At 44.3% G+C, this 25,249-nt stretch overlaps 1 protein-coding gene across 1 annotated transcript in view; it reads right to left on the reverse strand.

The window, feature by feature from the left end:
- Positions 1 to 25,249, reverse strand: part of LOC126203833 (transient receptor potential channel pyrexia-like) — a 281,000-nt gene that overhangs the window by 158,997 nt on the left and 96,754 nt on the right. Inside the window, exons 2-3 of the mRNA XM_049938202.1 lie at positions 22,259 to 22,321; positions 21,930 to 21,992 (exon numbers count right to left, since the gene is read on the reverse strand). Coding sequence (XP_049794159.1) covers positions 21,930 to 21,992; positions 22,259 to 22,321 — 126 coding nt within the window. The remainder of the gene's footprint in view (positions 1 to 21,929; positions 21,993 to 22,258; positions 22,322 to 25,249) is intronic.

The raw sequence follows: 25,249 nt of genomic DNA on the forward strand, positions 1-25,249 counted from the left end.
TTATTATATTTTGCATGTTTATAGGTATACATTACTATTACACTCAGCATGTGATTGGTGATAACATGTCTGAAATAAACTGCCAGCCCTTGCCTGTAATTGTGGTCTAAGGTGACGTGGAATATGCGCAGTTTCACGTATTACATTCCTTGCAACCTGCTTTCGCACATCTGTCCACTTCGAGACACCAAAGTAGATGCACTCGCTACCTGAATACCATTATCATGTTCTTTACAGTCACTCATATCCACTTCATCTCCAACCTGTATAGCCGGCCGAAGTGGCCGTGCAGTTAAAGGCGCTGCAGTCTGGACCCACAAGACCGCTATGGTCGCAGGTTCGAATCCTGCCTCGGGCATGGATGTTTGTGATGTCCTTAGGTTAGTTAGGTTTAATTAGTTCTAAGTTCTAGGGGACTAATGACCTCAGCAGTTGAGTCCCATAGTGCTCAGAGCCATTTGAACCATTTTTCCAACCTGTATATCTTCCTCTATCATTTCTCCATCAGCATCACTGTCATCCTCGTTTCCAAAAATTGATTCGTTATCACTATCATTGTTCTGTTAATCTGCAAAAACCTGCTCGAGACTGTACTCCCGTGCAAAACGTATATCACCATCCGTGACGAATAAACTATAACAGCACATCTTCCTTCCACAGAACTCAATTCCAAACTGTGAATTTGTTGTAACAATGCACATGAATGTGTTTTCTATCCATTGTTTACAAAAATGTACAAAATAATGTCGGTTTATAAGGTGCATTGTTGCCAAGATTTATTTTCGTAACGAAACTTATATATAACACTGAAAATCACGTATTGGATACCTGAGGTATTTTCTGACCCTCTGCAAAAATTTCAAATTGTTGTACCACAAACTGTGATATAATCATAAATATTTTACCCAGTTATAATAAAATGTCCGAGAACGGCATTCTGGCGGATGAGTAGTCTACACCCACATTAAAACTGTTTGTTTGTAGTTAAACGGGTCTTGGGGTCTAAAAAACCCCAGGCATCAAGCGAGGGACAAGCAGTCTGCTGGGTTCCAGCCCAGGACCAATGACATTTTGATAGTTAGTGAAAGACGCTACACCCACACTACGGGTACCATATTTTATATTATAACGATGTGGAACGAGTCAGTCGACAGGATTGTATACATATTAGTCACAGTGGACAGCTACATACTGACCATTGACAAGTTCCTAAATGGCATGCTTGTCTAAGTTTAACATTAATGAACAGAACACTCAAAACTAGGTTATCTTTACAAGCTGTCGTTGTAGCTGTTGTTGCTGTTATTGTTGTTGTGGTCCTCAGTCTGGGGAATAGTTTGATGCAGCTTTCTGTGCTACTCCATGCTGTGCAAGCTTCTTCATTTCCGAATAACTACTGCAACTTACATCATTCTAAATATGCTTTTGTACTCATTTCTTTGTCTCCCTCTATGAATTTTTCCAGCTCCCTCTCCTCCATTCCTCCTCACCGCCCCTCCTCCCCCCCACACGCACACTTCTCTCCAACACAAAACTGGTGATCCCCTGATATCTCAGAATGTGTCCTATTAACAGATCCTTTCTTGTAGTCGATTTTGGCCACATATTTCTTTTCTCCCCAATTATGTTCAGTACACTCTTAGTCCATGTTTCACTTCCATACATGACTACACTCCATACAAATCCTTTCAGAGAAGACTTCTATCAGTTTAGACACATATGTTTCAAAGAAATTGAGGCTCCATCAGATCAACTTAAATATATTTTAGATTGGACTGTGAAAAAAATTGAACTACGTAAAAATCTGGACTTTATATGGGCGCTGATGACCGCGCAGTTGAGTGCCCCATAAACCAAACATCATCATCATCAAATCTATATTTGATGTTAACAGATTTGTCTTATTCAGGAACAATTTTCCTGCCGTTTCTAGTCTACATTTTATATTCTTTACTTCGGCCATTATCAGTCATTTTTCAGCAAAAACAGAAAAACTCATTTACTGTATTAGTATTTCGTTATATAATCTAATTCCATCAGCGTCACCTGACTCAATTTGACTACATTCCATTATCCTTGTTTTGCTTCTTTCAAGACACTATCCAATCTGTTCAACTACTCTCAAAGCCCTTTACTGTCTCTGACGGAATTACAATGTCATCGGCAAACCCCAAGATTTGTAATTCTTCTCCCTGAACTTTAATTCCGATTCCAGATTTTTCTTTGATTTCCGTTACCTATTGCTCAATCTACAAACTGAATAACATCGGGAATAGGCTGCAACCCTGTCTCACTCCCTCCTCGACCACAGTATTTAAAAGTTACCATCTTTTAAATAAAACTTAGTGTATGGAATAGGAGGAGTTCTCCACAAGAAGATAAGTCTACTCAAATTGCTATGAATTATTTATGATTAATTTCATTAGCGAATATAAATACTGTGACAGTGCTTATAAAATACCTAGCTCTGAGAGCAGATATCTACAAGGTCACTCGGGTGGACGCCACGTTTTATTCTAACTGCTCGTCTTTGTGCAATCAATATTTTCTATCTAAGTGATGAGTTACAGCAGATATTAATCCGTGTTATTGAGTAGAAATTTGCAGAGTACGTTAGAAGGTCGATTCGTTTGTTTCAAAGAGTAGCAATCATATGAGGAGCAAAAGTATCTGAACTTAATTGTTTGACCAGTTCAGAAATATGTTTCTTCCAGTTCAGTCTTTCCTCAGTACGTTCACCCCAAAATTTGAAACATACTGTCCTGTTTACTGACTCCTGTTCATCTGCTGCATCAACTGTTGGTATGGCTATTGTGTGCGGAATTAAATATAGCGTATTTTCTCAAAGTTAAAGGAGAGTCCATTTTCAGAGAACCACTTAATACACCTTTGAGAAATATACTTAACAATTGCTTTCTCTTTAACGAGGTTTGTTACAACACTAGTGCCCTCTGAAGAAAGTATCAATTCTGACTGATAAAAGTTAATTGTCAGATCATTCACATATGTATGGAATGAGACTGGAGCCAAAATTTAACCCTGTGCGACTTCTTTAATCGTTTCTCCCCACTCACTAAAATATTATCTCTTTCCAATATTTTCTGAATTATTCATCACTTTTTTGCGTTCTATTCGTTACGAGTATCCCATTCGCTGTGATACTCTCCACACAGGCGCTGAAGCCGTTCTGCCTAAATTGAAAGCAATCCAGAGTGAAATAGAACCTCTAGACACCTACTGAAGTCATAAAAAATCAAACTTTGATTATGAACAACAGTTACTGGATGTTTTGAAGCAGAAAAATGAAAATTGAAGTAAACAAAAATTTTCATTAATTATAGTATGTACTGTGAAACAGTATTTATTTCGTTGGCAAAAAAATATTTTGCTAAGATCCAAATTTTAAATGGAATGAAAAATCATGCGTTCATAAGTCGCACCGCAGGCTCACATTAAACCTGCCAACTGTATTCAAGCTTTGGTCTCTCTCTCTCTCTCTCTCTCTCTATATATATATATATTACCCTCCGCGGTTAACTCCATTACAAAATTGACGATTCCCTGATACTTCAGGATATGTTCCATCAACTGATACGAACTTTTAGTTAGGTTTTGCCACAAATTTGTTTTCTTTTTTTTTTTTCTAGTTCAACTCAGTATGTCATTAATTATTCAACATACCTATCTACTCTTCAGTATTCTTCTGTAGCACCACATCTCAAGAGCTTCTATTCTCTTCTTACCGGAACTGTTCATTTTCCACGTTTTATTTCCGTATACTCCACATAAATAACATGCTAACACTTAACTTTATAGTCGATGAAAACACAGCTCTTTTTTCCAGATTTTTTTTTTATTGGCAGTCTGCAGTTTATGTCCCCTCTGCTTCGGCCATTATCTGTTACTTTGAAACCTAAATAATTAAAGTCACTACTACTTTTACCTGATCTAATTCCCTCAGTAAGTCTTGACTTAGTTTGACTACATTCCATCACCGCCGCTTTACCTTTGCTGTTCGTCTAATGACCTTAAGAAACTATCCATACGTATAAACTGTCCTTTCTGTCTCTGACAGAATTACACCAGTCTCTTCGATCTTTAATTATATTTCCAGATGTCTCCTTGGGTACCTTCATTGTTACCTCAATGTATAGATTCAAGAAAACTGGGGAGAGGCTGCAACACTAGCCGCCTTCCTTCTCAACCACTACTTCATTTTCATGTTTTTCGACTCTTATAACAGCAGTCTACAGCAGTCTAGTAACCTTTCGCTCCTCGCTCCTCGTGTTTTATCCCAGCTAACGCGGAAGAAGGCGCCAAATGTCATTTTCGCTGCCCTATTAAACGCCGCAGTGCTCGCTTAACGTGGAAGTGAAGCGCAAAGTAGTGCGGTCTGGCAGGTTGCCGGTCAGTGAGATTGCAGGCGTTGCAGGCGAATTTCGTCAGCTTTGCATTGTAGAAATTAAGGTTACGCTCTGGTTCTGGGCTCTTTAGAGCTGAAAAATGTTATTTTGCTCGTTACCTGTCAAGCCGGTGCTCTCCTCTTCTCCCTCCCTCCCCATTGGACCTTTAGTGTTTACAAAATCTACTACATACTGCATATGTTCCACAGGCTAATTAGTTAGTTTCCTGGTCTAAGGATCATTTTGAACGATAAAGTGTAATGATGTGGAACGTGTCATTTTACATTCACATCGCAAATTAATTTTTACATATGTTTAAATTCTGAATATTTCCTCCAAGTATTTTTTTCCAAAAAAGAAAAAATGATGTACAGATTCCTACCCACCACCTGTTACACATTACAATTGTAGAGTAGCCAAGGAGAAACTGTGTCACATTGTTTTCAAACTTTATATTTCTGTCTGTGACAACAATTCGATAGTGTCTCAGTTTCGGTTTAAGAGATCGGCGGTAGTCCTTGCTCCAAATATCACGACTTTCGTAGGACTATGAGGACCAACGTTCAGTAACGTCAATGATATTTCACACAGTCAAATTGGAACTCGCGATGTATTTTGAATGCACTTATTTAAAAAAAAGTTTTATTGTATTTGGTAGACATATTACATTTATCAAACAACTTAGGGGAATTCAGCCAGGTAATATTTACAGGGACCGCCGATATTTAATCGGGAGTACACCCCGCCATTGTCAAGGCACAAACTGCAACAGACAGGCGATGTACAGGCAAATTTAAAACCTCGGTTCTTGGAGTAATTTAGGAAAGATAACACACACACACACACACACACACACACACACACACACACACACACTGAATACTAGTACTACCAAAGATGACCAAAGTCAGAGGTATCGATAGTGAAAGCCTATGAAGTAGCAAGTGAGGTAACATTGGCTCAGTCTCTCTGTTCTTTGACAAGGGAGAGAGCAGGATTCCTAGCAGAGTTTAAACAAAAACCTCCAGCCCCGTTTACAAGTTTGCTCCCTAATTTAATCTCAACAGCCTCTTTAATAACACTGTCCCAATAGCTGGACGTGCATACCAATATCTCGGTATTGTTATATAACACAGGGCGACCAGTATCCAAACAATGTTCGGCAATAGCAGATCTACTTGGCTGCTGTAATCGTGTGTGCCGTTTATACTCAGAACATCGCTCCTCCACGGTCCTGATAGTCTGACCAATATATGCCATGCCCCAGCTACAAGAAATGCGATATTCACCCGCCTTACGCAAACCAAGATCACACTTAACAGAACCCAAAAGCAATCATTTCAGCTGGAGGTCGGAAAACACTTTTTACATCGTATTTCTGTAAAATACGACCGATCTTGTTGGAAATGCTTCCTACGTAAGGTAAAAAGACTTACGCTCTCTCAAAGTTGATCCTGACATTGTTATTTTACCTGCGGACAAGGGCAATGCTCCCGTTATTTTAAACAAACAGGAATACGTACAAAGATGCTTCGATTATTATCTGACTCAGTGTATCACAGAATCTGTGCTGACCCCACGAAAAGTGTTGAGAGAAAGACCAACACCCTCCTGAAGAAAAGTGGTTTGTCGCAGGACACTATCAAGAGCCTTAACACCTATAGTGCAGGTCTCCCTCGGTTATAAGGCCTCTCGAAGGTACACAAGGAAGGGGTTCCTTTCCTTCCTATAGTGAACAATATCGGCGCTCCGACATATCGTGTAGCCAATCATCTTGCTTCTCTGTTAATTCCACAAATTGGTTTGTGTGAACATCATACCAGGAACTCAGCGGTCACTGTAAATATTACCTGGCTGAACTCCAGTGTTTGAAAATCGTATACGCCAGGAGAAACTCAGGTCTCACATATTGCATTTAACCCCCTGGACTCTAACGTAGCATCATCAGAATTAAAAATTCCTTATCAGTTACGGAATTAATACATCATGTCGTCCTCAGGCACTCATTTAGATCACTTAGATTTACGGTCTGGTAGTTTGTAAGGAAAATGCAGGAATAACCTGTGTTCCCAGAGTATGGTCTTGAATGGGAGGTACATGTATATCAAACTGACTGCACATAATCTCTGAAACTGCAAAATAAGTGGCCTACGGAAAATACATTGTAGCGCCAAACCATTACGACTATTAGAGGGAAATCATTTTCACGCAGAGAATGATTTTGTTTTTGAAATAAACATCTTATTTTAAGCTTTTACTATCAGCTAATTTCGCCCCTTGGGCATTCTCAAGCTACCGCTAAGACAGTGAGAAACTGTAGTTACTTAACATCTTGCCTTCCACACATCTGTGTAGAGGAAGAAGCTCCATCTAATAGTGACGTTATGGTGATGGTGGTAACGGGCACAACTCTCTCAGACGTGAATTCTGTATGCGTAATGAGAAAAATGCAACTCTTGGCAAGTTTTGTCACTGTGCTAACGCACTTCATATTAAAAACGTTACTTTCATATTTCAAATAAAACTGTATATGCCGTGGTCAGCATCTAGCAATCAAATGCATTCGTTAACTTGCTCATACTGAGTGGTAAGGGCTGATCTGTAACTATTTAAGCTGAACAAAGACAACTCGTCAGCCAATATCGCATTGGTAGAACCTTCATCCATAATGACCGGTTTCGCTAAACAGAGTTACCATATAAAATTATCAGATGATGATAACTATTTAGGGAATCCAGTCATCGTACATAAAGGATTTGCAAATGCGATCTTGTCTGAGAAGTTGTCTTTCCAAATTAAATGCCGTGACTGTAAGATGTTGACCACGCCATGAGAAATTTTATTTGAAATGTGAAAGTAACGTTTTTAATGTGACATACGCCATCATAGTGACAAAATCCACATAAGCGATGCGTTTTTCTCATTTTGCATGTGTAATTCATATTCACATCTCTCTCGTTGCGCCCGTTACCACTATTACGATAACGTCACCATCAAATGGAGATTCCTCCTCACAAAGGAGTGGAAGGTAAGTTGTTCTGAGGCTACAGTGTTTCACTGTGACAGAGGTAGCCTGAAAATGCCCCAGGCGACGAAATCAGCTGATAGCAAAAGCTTGAACTAAAAGGTTTATTTCAAAATCAAAAACAGCTTATGGAAAAGCTCTCTACCTTTTGTTTCTCTACCTGTTGACGACGCAGTGCTTCTGTCTTTCGGTGAGTCGTCTCCTTTATTGCTAAATAATTCATAATTACAAATTAACAATTTTCAGATCCTTTTCCTCTATTTATGCTGTGAAACTTTCCGTACTGCTAAACTTCATAAAGTTAGGTCATTGGCAACAACCCTGTAGGTTTTGAAGAATGAGTTCGCAACTATCTAAATATGTGGTGTAAATTCCCGTATCTTTTGACTGTATTGACTTAGGAGCTTCAATGTTTCACAGTGCCAAGTGACCGTAAATCTTAGTATGTCAAATAAATTTGTACTTGATGCATTTGCACGTTGCTGGAAAAAAGGGTTTCTAACAGTCGACAAACAGACAGAGGGACAGCAAAGTGATACTATAAGGGTTCCGTTTTCAATGATGGTGATACGGAACCCTAAAAGATAAGTAAACTGTTTACTATTCCAAAAGTAATCGCCATAACTGAAAATACATTTATTCCATTGTGACAGAAGACGGTCAACGCTTTCATGGAAAAATATAATATTAGCAGTTGCCTCTGGTATGAATGTACACTACTGGCCACTGAAATTGCTACACCATGACGATGAGGTGGTTCAGACGCGAGACTTAACCGACAGGAAGAAGACGCTGTGATATGCAAATGATTAGCTTTTCAGAGCATTCATACAAGGTTGGCGCCGGTGGCGACACCTACAACGTGCTGACATGAGGAACGTTTCCAACCGATTTCTCATGCACAAACAGCAGTTGACCGGCGTTGCCTGGTGAAACGCTGTTATGATGCCTCGTGTAAGGAGGAGAAATGCGTACCACATGTTGCGCTTTATCGTATCGCAACATTCCTGCTCGCGCTGGTCGAGATCCAATGACTGTTAGCAGAATATGGAAACGGTGGGTTCAGGAGGGTAATACGGAACGCCGTGCTGGATCCCAACGGCCTCATATCAATAGCAGTCGAGGTGACAGGCATCTTATCCGCATGGCCGTAACGGATCGTGCAGCCACGTCTCGATCCCTGAGTCAACAGATGGGGACGTTTGAAATACAACAACCATCTGCACGAACAGTTCGACGACGTTTGCAGCAGCATGGACTATCAGCTCGGAGACCATGGCTGCGTTTACCCTTGACGCTACATTACAGACAGGAGCGCCTGTGATGGTGTACTCAACGACGAACCTGGGTGCACAATGGCAAAACGTAATTATTTCGGATGAATCCAGGTTCTGTTTACAGAATCATAATGGTCGCATCCGTGTTTGGCGACAACGCGGTGAACGCACACTGGAAGCGTGTTCGTCATCGCCATACTGACGCATCACCCGGCGTGACGCTATGGGGTGCCATTGGTTACACGTCTCGGTCACCTCTTGTTCGAACTGAAGGCACTTTGAACAGTGGACGTTACATTTCAGACGTGTTACGACCCGTGGCTCTATCCTTCATTCGATTCCTGCGAATTATCCCAGCAGGATAATACACGACCGCATGTTGCAGGTCCTGTACGGGCCTTTCTGGATACAGAAAATGTTCGACTGCTGCCCTGGCCAGCACATTCTGCAGATCTCTCACCAATTGAAAACGTCTGGTCAATGGTGGCCGAGCATCTGGCTCGTCACAATACGCCAGTCACTACTCTTGATGAACTGAGGTATCGTGTTGAAGCTGCATGGGCAGCTGTACCTGTACACGCCATCCAAGTTCTGTTTGACTCAATGCCCAGGCGTATCAAGGCCGTTATTACGGCTAGAGGTGGTTGTTCTGGGTACTGATTTCTCAGGATCTATGCACCCAAACTGTGTGAAAATGTAATCACATGTCAGTTCTAGTGTAACATATTTGTCCAATGAATACCCGTTTATCATCTGCATTTCTTCTTGGTGTAGCAATTTTAATGGCCAGTAGTGTATATTTGGATGTGCACGTTTTCTTCCGAAGAAAATCGACCCCCACGAATGAAATAAGAAAATCGAATGAAGAGAGATCGATATTGTCTGGAGGATACGTAAGAGCTTCGCATTGAAGCTGCTGTAGCGTAGTCGAAACAACCTTGGCAACATGTGGGCCCGCAAAGCGTTGACCATCTTGTCTCACAGTGGAATAAAAGTGTTATCAGTTATGGCGATTACTTTTGGAATAATAGAAAATTTACGTGGTTTTTCTCCATTGTCTCGTATCATTTGACTACTCCTTATATATAATCAGAGCAGAGACGAGTGACGAATCACTCTAGTGACAATACTGATCGCCAATGGAGAAATCCGCTGACATAAGCGTCTTGAACACGGAGCAGATCGTTAATGCCCGGCGTCTGGGCTCGAGTATCACGGAAACGGCGTAACTGGTTGGCTGTTCGCGAGCCATTCCCGTGAACATCTACAACACGTTGTTGCTGGACAGTGAAACCACGAGTAGGAGACAGTGTGTTGGATGTCCACGCCTCTTCACAGAATGTGACTTGCCCGCTGTGCAGGGCAAGACAGTCGTGATCGGCGGCAGATCTGACGACAAAGTACAAAGTTGGTGCCGGCGCAAGTATTTCGAAGCAGACTATCCAGCGCATTGTTGAATACAGGCTTCACAGAAGACGACCTTTCCGTTTTCCCATATTAACACAACGACATCGTCTGTTCGATTTCTGTGTCAATCTTAGAACTTCTTTTAGGCCGTTGTTCATGTGTCTCGGAATTGTAAACCTGCCATCCTTGTTCATAAACTGCTGGAAAAAATACAACATACTCAATGACTGTTCTCAGTGGTACTAGGATGTATAACTTGTACATCATCGGCGATCAGTTGTGCAACCTCTATTTTGACCATGCACGCACTCATTGTGCTGCGTTTAGAGGTGAATAATGTGTGCAAAGTTCTCTCTAGGGTACAACCATGCCCCAATCCCACAGAACAGCTTCAGCCATTTGAACGGGGCCCCGTTCTGGGCCTGCAGGAAGCTATATGGACCCATCGACGGATTGCTGCACATACGAGGTATGAGACTGATTTTCTTTGCAAGATGTGGCAACCTTGCAAGCTTGCGTAGGCACAATATCTTTGACCTTGGTCTATAAGCTGCTTCTAGTCCAAGCGTCACAGCGATGCAACTGCTCAGTAGCGAGTTGTGCAGTAATAAGTTAACATGTGTTTGTTTCTCTCGTCACAGAAATGGAACCGCATAATATTGCGCAGCGGTATGCCATTTCTTTTTGCGTTACATTGGGTGAAAACGAGACGACAACTTATGGTAAGCTTCAGAAGGCTTTTGGAGAGGAGGATATGTCAAGAGCTCAAATTTTTGATTGGCATAAAATGTTTAGTGAAGGCAGAACGAATGTTGAAGATGAATACCGCAGTGGACGGCCATCAACCTCACGGAGGGATGTCAACTTGGCCAGGATGCGTGAACTCGTACGATCTGATCGAAGATTATCTGTGAAAAAGATTGCAGAAGAACTGAACACCAGTCAAGAAACGATTCGTCTAATAATAACTGAGGATCTTGGTATGATTCTGCATCACGATAATGCGCCATCCCATACTGCTCTGTCAGTAGAGCAATTTTTAACCTCAAAACAAATTTCAGTGCTACTACAGCCACATTATTCACCAGATATCGTTCCGTGCGACTTTTTTCTACTTCAAAGAGTTAAAACGGCGGTCAAGGGACACCATTTTCAAACAGCACAAGATGTCAAAAACACTGTGACGAGGGTCTTGGAGGATATTACAGAAGATTCCAGAAATGTCACCATCAATGGCAGAAGCGCTGGAAAAAGTGTGTGCAATCAGAAGGGAACTACTTTGAAGGAGATAAAACTGAACTTGACTAAAACGGTAAGCAACATTTTTTTCACATCAGTCTCATTACTTTATTGTCGCACCTGGTATAGGGCACAAATTTACCGTTTATGTATCACAGCTTACAGCAGAGGTCTTTGGAAGATTCCCACATCTATAGATCAGGTTCTGGACGTCAGCGTGGTGCAGACTTACGTTAAGACTGACTCATTCTGCGAGCAGCGTTGGCCGACTGAACATCATCCAGGGACGAAATACGGACACATGTTGCAGCTGCTGCGTCGTCAGGGTCCGTAGGGAACCGTCTGCTTGCAGCAGGATTAAGATCACGTGTGTCTCTGGTCAGGCAACCACTGACACCAGACACCACCAGGCATGGCTACTCTGGTGTCGTGAACGGACTAACAGGAGAGTGTAACGGCACTCTCTTTTCTTCAGTGGTGAGAAGAGGTTCTGTCCGTATGCTAGTGACGAAAGTACGCACGTACTGCATAGGTTTGGTGAGCTGTCTATTCCAGAGTGCATTTGCCCGCGGTGCACAGGTGCCACCCAGGATTCATGGCGTGGGGATCATCAATTACAACTCATGATCACTGTTGATTTTTCTGCAGGGTAAAGTACTCAGTGCCCGCTACATTGCACAGGCTGCTATGATTGCGCCACTGCCATTTCTTCGGCAGGAAAGTGAAGTGCTTTTTCAGCAGCACAATGCATATTCATATACAATTTTTTAATTAGCATTTTGGAAACTATATATCGACTCGTCCCACGACCAACGTTCTCGGTGTTCAACTGCTACACTGGCCAGCAAAATCACCAAATACCCCGCCAATTGAACACGTATGGAATATGATGAACCGGGAATTCACTCGTTCTCCAGGGCCTCCAATGACCATTGCCGAGTATGCAAGAAAAGGTGCAAGATATATATGGAACAGTCTGTCACAGGAAGCAATTGCGCATCTTTTTGATTGCGTTGCCGCCAGAGAAGGGTTAACTGTGTACTCATGCGACTGTTTGAGCACCCTTTAATGGGCATGAGTATTTCATTTGGTCTGAATTTTTTATCACATACACCTACAATGATGAACCACGTGTCATTTCACTTAACAATAAAAAGGCCTTGTCTTTGTTACATTTTTTTCGGCAGTGTATATTCTGTCATTAGATTTTTTCGTTGGCGAAAATGACTCGCTGCGAAGAAACTGCAAATTCATTCAGTGGAAACTAGATGGAAAAATGATATACAGGAGCACTATTTAGCGAGTTTCATTTACAATAAGCTTCCAGCAGAGTTGAAATAAAGTGGCTGAGAAAAAAAATATTGAAATCAGTGTTGGAAGATTTCCTGGTGGCCCACTCCCTCCATTCTGCGGAGGAGTTCCCCGCAGTACCTGATAATTTTTCTCAACTACTTATTATTAATTTTTAATTAGCATTTGGTATACAATGTATCAGCTCTATGTATACAGACTGGAGCGGCGAGTGAAAATTTGTACTAGACGCAGTTCTCCTGCTTACCAGGCAGATGCGTTAGCCACTAAGCCATACTCGCACACCGGTTCACACAACTACACGAATTACCTTGACAACATTCCTCCTCGATCCAAATTCTGACTGCCGCTCCAGTCTACTTTAAACTGTCCCTCACGCAGGAACAAATTGCCGATGCTCTCGTTGTTCTGGAATACCACCTCAGCATCGAACGTAAATGGGGGATCCAGCCTGAAATCCAGGTGCATGTAATTACTATGTGACCAAAAGTATCCGGGCACCTGGCTGAAAATGATTTACAAGTTCGTGGCGCCCTCCATCAGTAATGCTGGAATTCAGTATGGTCTTGGCCCACCCTTAGTCTTGATGACAGCTTCCACTCTCGCATACGTTCAATCAGGTGCTGGAAGGTGTCTTGGGGAATGACAGCCCATTCTTCACAGTGCTGCACTGAGGAAAGGTATCGATGTCGGTCGGTGAGGCCCGGCTCGAGGCCGGCGTTCCAAAACATCCCAAAGGTGTTCTATAGGATTCAGATCAGGACTCTGTGCATTACTGGGATGTTATTGTCGTGTAATCACTCCGCCACAGGCCGTGTATTATGTACAGGTGCTCGATCGTGTTGAAAGATGCAATCGCCATCCCCGAATTGCTCTTCAACAGTGGGAAGCGATAAGGTGCTTCAAATGGTTCAAATGGCTCTGAGGACTATGGGACTTAACATCTATGGTCATCAGTCCCCTAGAACTTAGAACTACTTAAACCTAACTAACCTAAGGACAGCACACAACACCCAGTCATCACGAGGCAGAGAAAATCCCTGACCCCGCAGGGAATCGAACCCGGGAACCCGGGCGTGGGAAGCGAGAACGCTACCGCACGACCACGAGCTGCGGACGATAAGGTGCTTAAAACATCAATGTAGGACTGCGCTGTGATAGTGCCACGCAAAACAACAAGGGGTGGAAGCCCCCTCCATGAAAAACACGACCACGCCATAACACCAACGCCTCCGAATTTTACTGTTGGCGCTACACACGTTGGCAGATGACGTTCGCCGGGCATTCGCCATACCCACACCCTGCCATCGGATTGCCACATTAAGTACCGTGATTCATCACTCCACACAATGTTTTTCCACGGTTCAATCCTCCAATGCTTACGCTCCTTACACGAAGCGAGGCGTGGTTTCGCATTTACTGGCGTGATTTGTGGCTTATGAGCAGCCGCTCGACCATGAAATCCAAGTTTTCCCACCTCTCACCTAACTGTCATAGTACTTGCAGTGGATCCTGATGCAGTTTGGAACTCCTGTGTGATGGTCTGGATAGGTGTCTGCCTATCACACATTACGACCCTCTTCAACTGTCGACGGTCTCTGTCAGTCAACAGACGTGGTCGGCCAGCACGGTTTTGTGCTGTACGTGTCCCTTCACGTTTCCACTTCACTATAACATCGGAAGCAATTGACCTAGGGATGTTTAGGAATGTGGAAATCTCGCGTACAGACGTATGACATACGTGACACCCAATCATCTGACCACGTCCGAAGTCCATGAGTTCCGCGGAGCGCCCCATTCTGCTCTCTCATGATGTCTAATGACTACTGAGGTCGCTGATATGGAGTACCTGGCAGTAGGTGGCAGCACAATGCACCTAATATGAAAAACGTATGTTTTGAGGGGTGTCCTGGTACTTTTGATCAAATAGTCTACAAATGAAATGACACTATTTCAGAGATTTTACCACTCTCATACAGATACGATTTTATGTATACAGACTGAAGCTGCGAGTACTAAGACCGGAAATGGAACCTGCGTCTCCTGCTTATTAGGCAGTGAGAATTTGGACCGAGGAGGGGAGCGCGTCAGGGTAATCGGTGCAGTTGTGTCAATCGCTGCGCCAGGGTGTCTAACGCAATTTCCTGGTAAGCAGGAAACCCGGGTTCAGTTCCCAGCCTTGGTATAAATAATCACTCGGCGCTTCAGTTGGTATACATAAAATCATATCTGTGTGAGACCAGCGAAGTCTCACAACCAAATAGATGTGGGACACATGGTCCCACGGAACCTCGTAGACAAATAATTAATAAATAAGTAATTTAAAACGAGAGCACAGATATTGGTTCATGGATCATTGGAAACGTATCGCCTGACACGATGAACACTTTTCTTATTACACCAAGTCGATGTATATTTCCGAATACGCCATCATCTAATCGAACGGCAGCTCGAAACATGCACCACGACACGTGAGGTGAAATTACAAAGGAAAAAGAGAGAAGAATATTAATATATTAAGACGAGAACAACAACTATGGTATTTTACTGCACATTAGACTTTTTCGATGCACTTTAAAACGTTTCGCGATTTTCTGAAAAGTAAAAACTATAAATATATACTGAAGATATACATTTCAATTGGTGGTCATGGTTATTCATTCTGTGCAGCATCCATTTCGTTATTTTAATAATACAAAGCTACTATAAATGATTAATTTGTTTTCAGACCTCTATATTTTTCAAATTATTACGTGTATACATGTGACGGATGCATGAACAGAACCGTAAACAACCCATGTTTGCAACTTTGCACTCTACTACTGTTCTATGAGTGGTCACATGACATACGTCTTAGCGCTAGTCATCTTCGTTCCGTACGTTATGTAGCAGCAGCCTATTCAATGGTCATTGCGCCAGCAGTGATGCGCCGTTTGAACTGTTCTATTGTTCTTTGTAACAGGAGAACATAAACACGGTCCTTAGTGTACCCAAAAGCAAAAATTCAAAAGGGGTCTTGGTAACAGAGCCACATTATCATCACCAGTACGCCCAATCAAGCTGTGCGGAATTTTGCCGTATAGTAGCAACAAACATCGATGCTCCATTAAGAAGGTGCTCCGTCTTGTTGGGAGGACAAATTTTCTGACATTGTCTGACTCAGCAGTCTGTTGTGGATATAACCGCAATAGCAACATATCAAGGTAACAGGTACCCATCACAGTCTTCTTACAGAAGAAAAACGGTCCATACAGCTTCGTCTGTGACACTGCACAGACAACATTAACTTTCGGCGAACCTCGTTCATGCGTTAAAACTTCGTGAAGATTTTCAAAGCTCCACGCCCTCATTTTGTGGCGATCAAAATTTCCTGATCCTTGTCTTTCGCGGCAAAGTTCTCTATCATCAGAGCTTCCCAATCACGACTCAGGATCCGCCCCCACAGCCTCAATTCTGCCAGTACCTCGTCTCCCACCTTCCAAACTTCACTGAAGCTCTTCTGCGAATGTTGCTGAACTAGCACTCCGGAGGAAAGGATACAGCGGAGACACGGCTTAGCTACAGCCTGGGGGATATTTCCAAAATGAAATTTTCACTCTGCAGCGGAGTGTGCGCCTATATGAAACTTCCTAGCAGATTAAAACTGTGTGCCAGACTGAGACTCGAATTCGGGACCTTTGCCTACTGTGTGGCAGACCGAGACTAGAACACAGGACCTTTGCCTCTCGCGGGCAAGGTCCCGAGTTCGTGTCTCGGTCCGGCACACAGCTTTAAGCCGCCACTAAGTTTCATATAAGCGCACACTCCGCTGCAGAGTGAAAATTTCAATCTGGAAACTGGAAGGTTGTTTCGTCGCTGTATATCAAACGATATATATCAAACGTTTTCTGCATTGTGATGCAAAATTGAAGGCTCAAGCCTTAACCTACCGGTTTTAGTCGCCGAACTGCCCTGCATAATCTTCCACACAGTTTGCTGCGGTATTCCAAGTTCGTAGCTTGCGCGGACCGTTGATTTTTTTCGACTGCTTACGAAACTTTCCCTCGCCCTCCCCAGGGCTGCATCTGCCACATTTGGTCGACCGGCACTTTTCTGGGTAAATTTTCGATAACAACACACAATGCTCTTTTTCATACCGGTTCTTTTCCATAATTCCTTCTGACTGTTGTAACAGATAAACGTCCCGCGTGTTCTAACACCCTAAAACTCTTTTCTTGCTTTGTCCCATTTTCTGAAGACACTGGACTCGTAACGCCAACTATTGGGCACAGTGCAAATTCAGTGAGTTTACTGTTCTATTCGTGCATCAGTCATATTTGTATACGAAATACCTATGGAAATATATAACTCTGAAAACAAATGACTTACTTATACTAGCCCTATATTATTGTCATTGATTAAAATAATAAGTGACCTACTGGAAAAGAAATCGAGCGAGGTGGCCCAGTGGTTATCACAGTGGGTTCGCATTCGGGAGGACGACGGTTCAAACCCCCGTCCGGCCATACTGTTTTAGGTTTCCCGTGGTTTTCCTAAATCGCTTCAGGCAAATGCCGGGATGGTTCCTTTGAGTGGGCACCCCTACTAGGTCTTCCCCAGTACACGTATTGCCTGCTCCCGACACGATAAATTTCGACGCCGCCACGCGATTATCATCAGTCGCGCCTTGCAGCTGTGACAGCAGCAGCTACCACCACCTGATGATGTCGAGAAGCTGCAGAGACGAAATATTGTGCGAGTCACACAATTCGATCCAGTGGCAAACCCGAGAAGTGTAATTGCAACAGATCCGTCGGGAAAGCATGAAAAGTCAACTCCAGATCTACACTCCTGGAAATTGAAATAAGAACACCGTGAATTCATTGTCCCAGGAAGGGGAAACTTTATTGACATATTCCTGGGGTCAGATACATCACATGATCACACTGACAGAACCACAGGCACATAGACACAGGCAACAGAGCATGCACAATGTCGGCACTAGTACAGTGTATATCCACCTTTCGCAGCAATGCAGGCTGCTATTCTCACATGGAGACGATCGTAGAGATGCTGGATGTAGTCCTGTGGAACGGCTTGCCATGCCATTTCCACCTGGCGCCTCAGTTGGACCAGCGTTCGTGCTGGACGTGCAGACCGCGTGAGACGACGCTTCATCCAGTCCCAAACATGCTCAATGGGGGACAGATCCGGAGATCTTGCTGGCCAGGGTAGTTGACTTACACCTTCTAGAGCACGTTGGGTGGCACGGGATACATGCGGACGTGCATTGTCCTGTTGGAACAGCAAGTTCCCTTGCCGGTCTAGGAATGGTAGAACGATGTGTTCGATGACGGTTTGGATGTACCGTGCACTATTCAGTGTCCCCTCGACGATCACCAGTGGTGTACGGCCAGTGTAGGAGATCGCTCCCCACACCATGATGCCGGGTGTTGGCCCTGTGTGCCTCGGTCGTATGCAGTCCTGATTGTGGCGCTCACCTGCACGGCGCCAAACACGCATACGACCATCATTGGCACCAAGGCAGAAGCGACTCTCATCGCTGAAGACGACACGTCTCCATTCGTCCCTCCATTCACGCCTGTCGCGACACCACTGGAGGCGGGCTGCACGATGTTGGGGCGTGAGCGGAAGACGGCCTAACGGTGTGCGGGACCGTAGCCCAGCTTCATGGAGACGGTTGCGAATGGTCCTCGCCGATACCCCAGGAGCAACAGTGTCCCTAATTTGCTGGGAAGTGGCGGTGCGGTCCCCTACGGCACTGCGTAGGATCCTACGGTCTTGGCGTGCATCCGTGCGTCGCTGCGGTCCGGTCCCAGGTCGACGGGCACGTGCACCTTCCGCCGACCACTGGCGACAACATCGGTGTACTGTGGAGACCTCACGCCCCACGTGTTGAGCAATTCGGTGGTACGTCCACCCGGCCTCCCGCATGCCCACTATACGCCCTCGCTCAAAATCCGTCAACTGCACATACGGTTCACGTCCACGCTGTCGCGGCATGCTACCAGTGTTAAAGACTGCGATGGAGCTCCGTATGCCACGGCAAACTGGCTGACACTGACGGCGGCGGTGCACAAATGCTGCGCAGCTAGCGCCATTCGACGGCCAACACCGCGGTTCCTGGTGTGTCCGCTGTGCCGTGCGTGTGATCATTGCTTGTACAGCCCTCTCGCAGTGTCCGGAGCAAGTACGGTGGGTCTGACACACCGGTGTCAATGTGTTCTTTTTTCCATTTCCAGGAGTGTATTTTCGTGACAGTCTACTTCACCACATTCAGTATCCAAAACATCTCGGAGTTACACTGGGCTGGACACTGTTCTACAAAAGGCATCGGGAAAAAACAGCTGTGAAGGTACGAACTAGGAACAATATCCTACATAAGCAGTGCGCAACAACCTGAGGTACCGCTGCTGAAAATCTGCTCACTTCATCGCTTGGAATAGTTTACTCTGTTGCCGAATATGTTGCTCCTGTATGCCTCAAGAGCGCACACATACAAACACTCGACGCACAGCTGAAGAACACAATGAGAATTATCGGTGGTAAACTGAGATCAACACCCGTCGAATAGCGGTCCATATGGAGCCACATTCCGCTCCCCGGACTTCGACCAAATGAAGCTCTTCTCCGTGAGTTTAAACGCATACAAGGCAACCCGCAACTCCCTATACGCAAATACGTCGCTATCCTAGAAAGAAACCGGCTTCGATCAAAAACACCGTCCATGAAAACAGCCATGGAAGTGCACACATCTCAGTTCAGCTTAACAGACTCATGGGAGCGGCACTGGACAGAGGCTTGCCCTATACATTGCCAGAACTTGTCCTGCATCAGAAAAAAACTCCCTGCTTACCACCAATCGCGAAGAACGTGGACAACGATCAGAAGGATATGCACGAATCGTGGCAGAAGCGTGGACTTTCTTCATACGTGGTGTAAGACTCCATCTCCAAAATGCAGCTGTGTTGCAGCCAGGCAAACCATACGTCATTGTTACAAAATCTCCCAACAGAGCATATCTTGGAAATTTCGACTATTTTTTGATGACAATGAATGACTCAACTGATTACATTAAAATTTAAATACCTCCCTGTAATTTACACGTGTTATTGCTTGTATTATATTTAATATTGTGCTTACAAAAGCATACGATAAATACACACATCAAAAAAAGTTTTGCATCACCTCGGTTTAGAGAGTTCCGGAACCTGTACAGAAAATTGGAATAGAGACTAACATAAAAATCATTTCCGCCCTTGTATCGCTCGTGAAACCCACACATTGCATGTTGTACCATCTAACAGCGAGACCTTCAGAGGTTTATGGTCCAAACTGCTGTACACACCGGTACCTCTAATACCCAGTAGCACGTCCTCTTGCATTGATGCACGTCTCTATTCGTCGTGCAATACTATCCGCAAGTTCGTCAAGGTTTTGTTGGTCCAGATTGTCTCAGTCCGCAAAGGTGATTCGGTGTGGATCTCTCAGAGTGGCTGGTGTGTCACGTCGTCCATAAATAGCCCTTTTAAATCCATACCAGGCATTTTCAATAGGGTTCATGTCTGGAGAACATGCTGGCCACTCTAGTCGAGCGATGTCGTTCTCCTGAAGGAAGTTATTCACAAGATGTGGACGATGGGAGGGCGAATTGTCGTCCATAAAGACGAATGCCTCGTCAGTATGCTGTCGATATGGTTGCATTATCTGTCGGAGGATGGCATTTACGTATCGTACGGCCGTTACGGCGCCTTCCATGACAATCAGCGGCGTACGTCGGCCCCACAGGGAACCTCCGCCTTGCTGCACTCGCTGTACAGTGTGTCTAAGGCGTTCAGCCGGGATGCCTCCAAACACGTCTCCAACGATTGTCTGGTTGAAGGCACATGCGACACTCATCGGTGAAAACAACGTGATGCCAATCCTGAGCGGTCCATTCGGCATGTTGTTGGGCCCATCTGTCCCGCTTAATGGTATCGTGGTGGCAAAGATGGACCTTGGGATGGACGTCGGGAGTGAAGTTGCGCATCATGCAGCCTATTGCGCACAGTTTGAGTCAAACACGACGTCCTGTGGCTGCACGAAAAGCGTTATTCAACATGTTGGCGTCGCTGTCAGGGTCCTTCCAACCCATAATCCGTAGGTAGCGGTCATCCACTGCATTAGTAGCCTTTGCGCGGCCTGAGCGAGGCATGTCGTCGACAGTTCCTGTCTCTCTGTACCTCCATGTCCGAACAACATCGCTTTGGTTCACTCCGAGGCGCCTGGACACTTCCCTTGTTGAGAGTCCTTCCTGGCACAAAGTAACAATGCGGACGCGATGGAGCCGCGGTATTGACCATCTAGGCGTGTTTGAGCTACAGACAACAAGAGCCGTGTACCTCCTTCCTGATGAAATGACGAACTGATCGGCTATCGGCCCCGTCCGTCTAATAGGTGCTGCTCATGCATGGTTGTTTACATCTTTGGGCGGGTTTAGTGACATCTCTGAGGAGTCAAAGGGACTGTGTCTTTGGTAAAATATGCGCAGTCAACGTCTATCTTCAGGAGTTCTGGGAAATGGGGTGATGCAAAACTTTTTTTGATATGTGTAAATAAATATTTATTTAAGTGACTGAGTCAAGCAACACGCCGTTAAAATTTGAATAGTTCGTGGATCTGCCTCCTACCCAACTGCAATAATTTATATTGATTAATATTTAAAGCAAACTGCTTCTAAACATTGCACAGAAACTGAAGACTCATAACCACATCCTCCACACGTCCTATGGAACAACCTGAGGATGCTGCGTTTCTCTACCTTAGGTTTGGTGTACTCAAGTGCTGAGTATTATGCTTGGATGATCAGTCATCATACAAAGCCTGTCAACATCCCATTGAATACTATCATGAACATAATATCTGCCTCCATCAGATCTACCCCAGTACGTTGACTTTCGCTTTGGTTCAAGTGGCTCTGAGATCATCAGTCCCCTCGACTTAGAACTACTTAAACCTAACTAACCTAAGGCCATCACACACATCCATGCCCGAGGCAGGATTCGAACCTGCGACCGTAGCGGTCGCGTGGTTCCAGACTGTAGCGCCTAGAACCGCTTGGCCACCAGCGGCCGGCGACTTTCGCTTTTAACAAGTATTATGCCACCTGACTTGTGCAGATGCACTGCTGTTATGATGGAATTCAGAAGATCTCCAGAAATCCTAAATTACCTACGCATAGGGACTTGCTACTTTAAAATATTAAAAAGCAAGTTAAGTTTATCATACCTGGTGAGGGAACGTCACTCTTCCTCATGTCGCCCTGTAAAGACCTTCCAGCACTGCGCCGATCTGTAATCGGGAATACAGAGTAGCATATCAGCATGTTGCACAGGAAATTTTCTATCTAGCACTAAAAACACGAGTAACAATATTGCGGTAGAAGGCAACTGGAACAGATGGCATTCAATACCAAGCACGGTGTACAGAACATCAGCTCAACTTGGTTCAACTTTTTTAATACCACTGTTGTCCGAAAAGATAGTAAACGAAGATGCTAACGAGCGATTCTTACTTTAATAAATGACAACAAAAGCCAGAGTGGAGTTGTGTCCTACCTGGTGCAGTGACGTCTTTCATCCTCAGGTCGCCTTGCAGGGACCTCCCAGCGCTGCGCCGATCTGCAATCAGAATGCACAGCGGCATGTCAGCATATTGCACAGAAAACATGCGATCTAGCACTAAAAATACGAACAATAGTATTTCGACAGAAAGCAACTGAAACAAACGAGGTGTACAGGAACTGACTTAGGATTTTTTTTTTATTTAAGAATGCTCTTCCTTTTGTCAAGGAACGTAGGCTAGATTACGCTAACCTAACCTTGCCTAGCTTCCCTCTGACAGCCCACCCCCGCCCGCTCCCCCGCCCCTACTGATAGTGATGACTACCAAGGAGCGAACAGGGAAGAGATCCAGTCCATCGTTCAATAGTTGTGCGCAAGAGTAACATGTGTTGATTATGTTTCACATTTCACCCTAAACCTCTCGTACTTAGCTGTTGTTCTACTTCTAAGTCTTCAGTGAGCCGCCGGCCGAAGTGGCCGAACGGTTCTAGGCGCTACAGTCTGGAACCGCGCGACCTCTACGGTCGCAGGTTCGAATCCTGCCTCGGGCATGGATGTGTGTGATGTCCTTAGGTTAGTTAGGTTTAAGTAGTTCTAAGTTCTAGGGGACTGATGACCTCAGAATTTAAGTCCCATAGTGCTCAGAGCCATTTGAGCCATTCAGTGAGCCGTACCACTTGTTGTTTACAAGTGACGCTCTGGAGCCAGAATGGAATGCGGATTGCTTGAGGTCGTTCACGTTATTATGTGTTACAGTGAAGTCAAGGGGGCGACGGAACAGACGGTCGTCGTATTTACGAGCATCGGTTACGTATAAGAGGACATCCACACTGTAACCGTAGTGTTTATCAATCGCTTCATTGACGCAGTGATTTATGAGCTTACGCAATAATTATTTAAGTTTCCAGAATGAAATTTTCACTCTGTAGCGGTGTCTGTGCTGGCATATAACTTCCTGGCACATTAAAACCTTATGCCGGACCCAGACTCGAACTCGGACCTTTGCCTTTCACGGGAAAATGCTCTACTAACGGAGTTACCGAAGCACGACTCAGGACCCGTCCTCACAGCTTCAGAGTGAAAATTTCATTCTGAAAACATCCCCCAGGCTGTGGATCAGCCATACCTCCGCAATATCCTTTCTTTCAGGAGTTCTAGTTTCGCAAGGTTCGCAGGAGAGCTTCTTGAAGTTTGGAAGGTAGGAGACGAGGTACTAGCGGAACTGAAGCCGTGAGTACGGGTCGTAAGTCGTGCTTGGGTATTTCAATCGGCAGAGCACTTGCCCGAGAAAGGCGAAGGTCCCGAGTCCGAGTCTCGGTCCGGCACACAGTTTTAATCCGCCAGGAAGTTTCAATTATTTAAGTGTCGTGATAGGCTCGCGAAGCTGAATTGATGTGGTCTGACAGATTTCGGGTGGAAACAGATGTATTCAATATACAATTTACTAGAAAATGCGCTTTATTTAATCAAGGATGAATTGAGATGTGCGAGTGCGGTCTGTCGGGGCCGTCTACGAGCCAGTGTGCAATGAGCTGAAATTCGCCTTCTTCAATAAATATAGCTTCCATCTTTTCAGAGACAATTGACAGAGAGTACGCAACTGACTAATATGTGCCCATTGTAGAGGGATGTAACACGCATTGATGGAGTGGATCGGCTCAGTGCAAGGATAGGAATAAACTGAAATAGGTCTAGTCCAGCATAAGTTATGATCTGAATTCTTGTCTGTAGGGGAGACTTATTCTTCTTCCATTGGCACTACATCCCGGGATGGGACTTGGCCTCCTCAATAATTTTCTGCCATTCCTGTCTGCACTTTGCCGTGGACCTCCAGTTACGGCAACCGACTCTGGTAGCGTCCTCTCCAACCTCGTCACTCCATCTCAAACTAGGTCGTCCTCTTGCTTTTCTTCCTCCAGGTTCACTGCAGCATGCTTTCCTTATGGGATCTGTTGCATCGAGTCGCATTACATGTCCAGCCCATCTCAGTCTGCACAGTTTTATGAACTTTACCACATGGTCCTCCCTGTAGCAGTCATAAAATTCATCATATTTTCGCCTTCTCCAGATCCCATTTTTATATACAGGTCCAAAAATCCTCCTCATTGTACTTCTTTCATGTGATCTCAGTTTGTTTTCAACGTGCTTCGTAATTGTCCATGTTTCTGAGCCATAAGTAAGTACTGGGGGTATCAGCGTTTTGTAAAGTCGGCCCTTAGTCCCTCGTGATATAAGCTTAGATTTAAAATGTCGCAATATTCCAAAGTAGCATCGGTTAGAAGCACTTATGCGAGCCATAATTTCAGTAAAAGTAGTGCTTCTATCTTTGAGACAAGATAGATGAAACATACCACTCGCTCAAATATCATTCCATCAAGCGTTATTGTGCGTTGTAAGGGTTGGCTAGTGCCATTATACATATACTTCGTCTTTCCTTAATTAATTCTCAGACTCATTCACTGCACTCAGTTTTAGAGCCGAAAATGCACTTTGTAGATCTCTAAGTGATACGCTCATTAAATCCAAGTCATCTGTATATCCCAGCAATTGTACAGGCTTATAGTAAGTAGTTCCTCTTGTCTGGATACCCGATTCACGTACCACTTTTTCAAGCGCTAGGTTGAAAAGTAGGCAGGAAAGCCCATCTCCTTGCCTTAGTCTAGTTCGAATGGGAAACTGAGGTGATAGTCTTGACTGCACTCGCACGGTACACTGGGGATATTTTAGGGTGACCTCTATTAAACGCACCAATTTTCCAGGTACTCGAAATTACCGCATTGCCTCATAAAGTTTGGTCCGGTTTATTGCGTCATATGCAGATTTAAAGTCAACGAAAAGATGGTGCACACCACCATTGGATTCATTGGTCTTTTCTACTATTTATCGGAGAGCAAATACCTGGTTTACAGTTGACTTTCCTGGTCTGAACCCGCATTGATAGCTTCCAATAATATCATCTGCTATATGTGAATGTCTACTAAACAG

This window comes from Schistocerca nitens, chromosome 9 (genome assembly GCF_023898315.1).
Source record: "Schistocerca nitens isolate TAMUIC-IGC-003100 chromosome 9, iqSchNite1.1, whole genome shotgun sequence".
Classification (NCBI taxonomy): Eukaryota; Metazoa; Arthropoda; class Insecta; order Orthoptera; family Acrididae; genus Schistocerca; species Schistocerca nitens.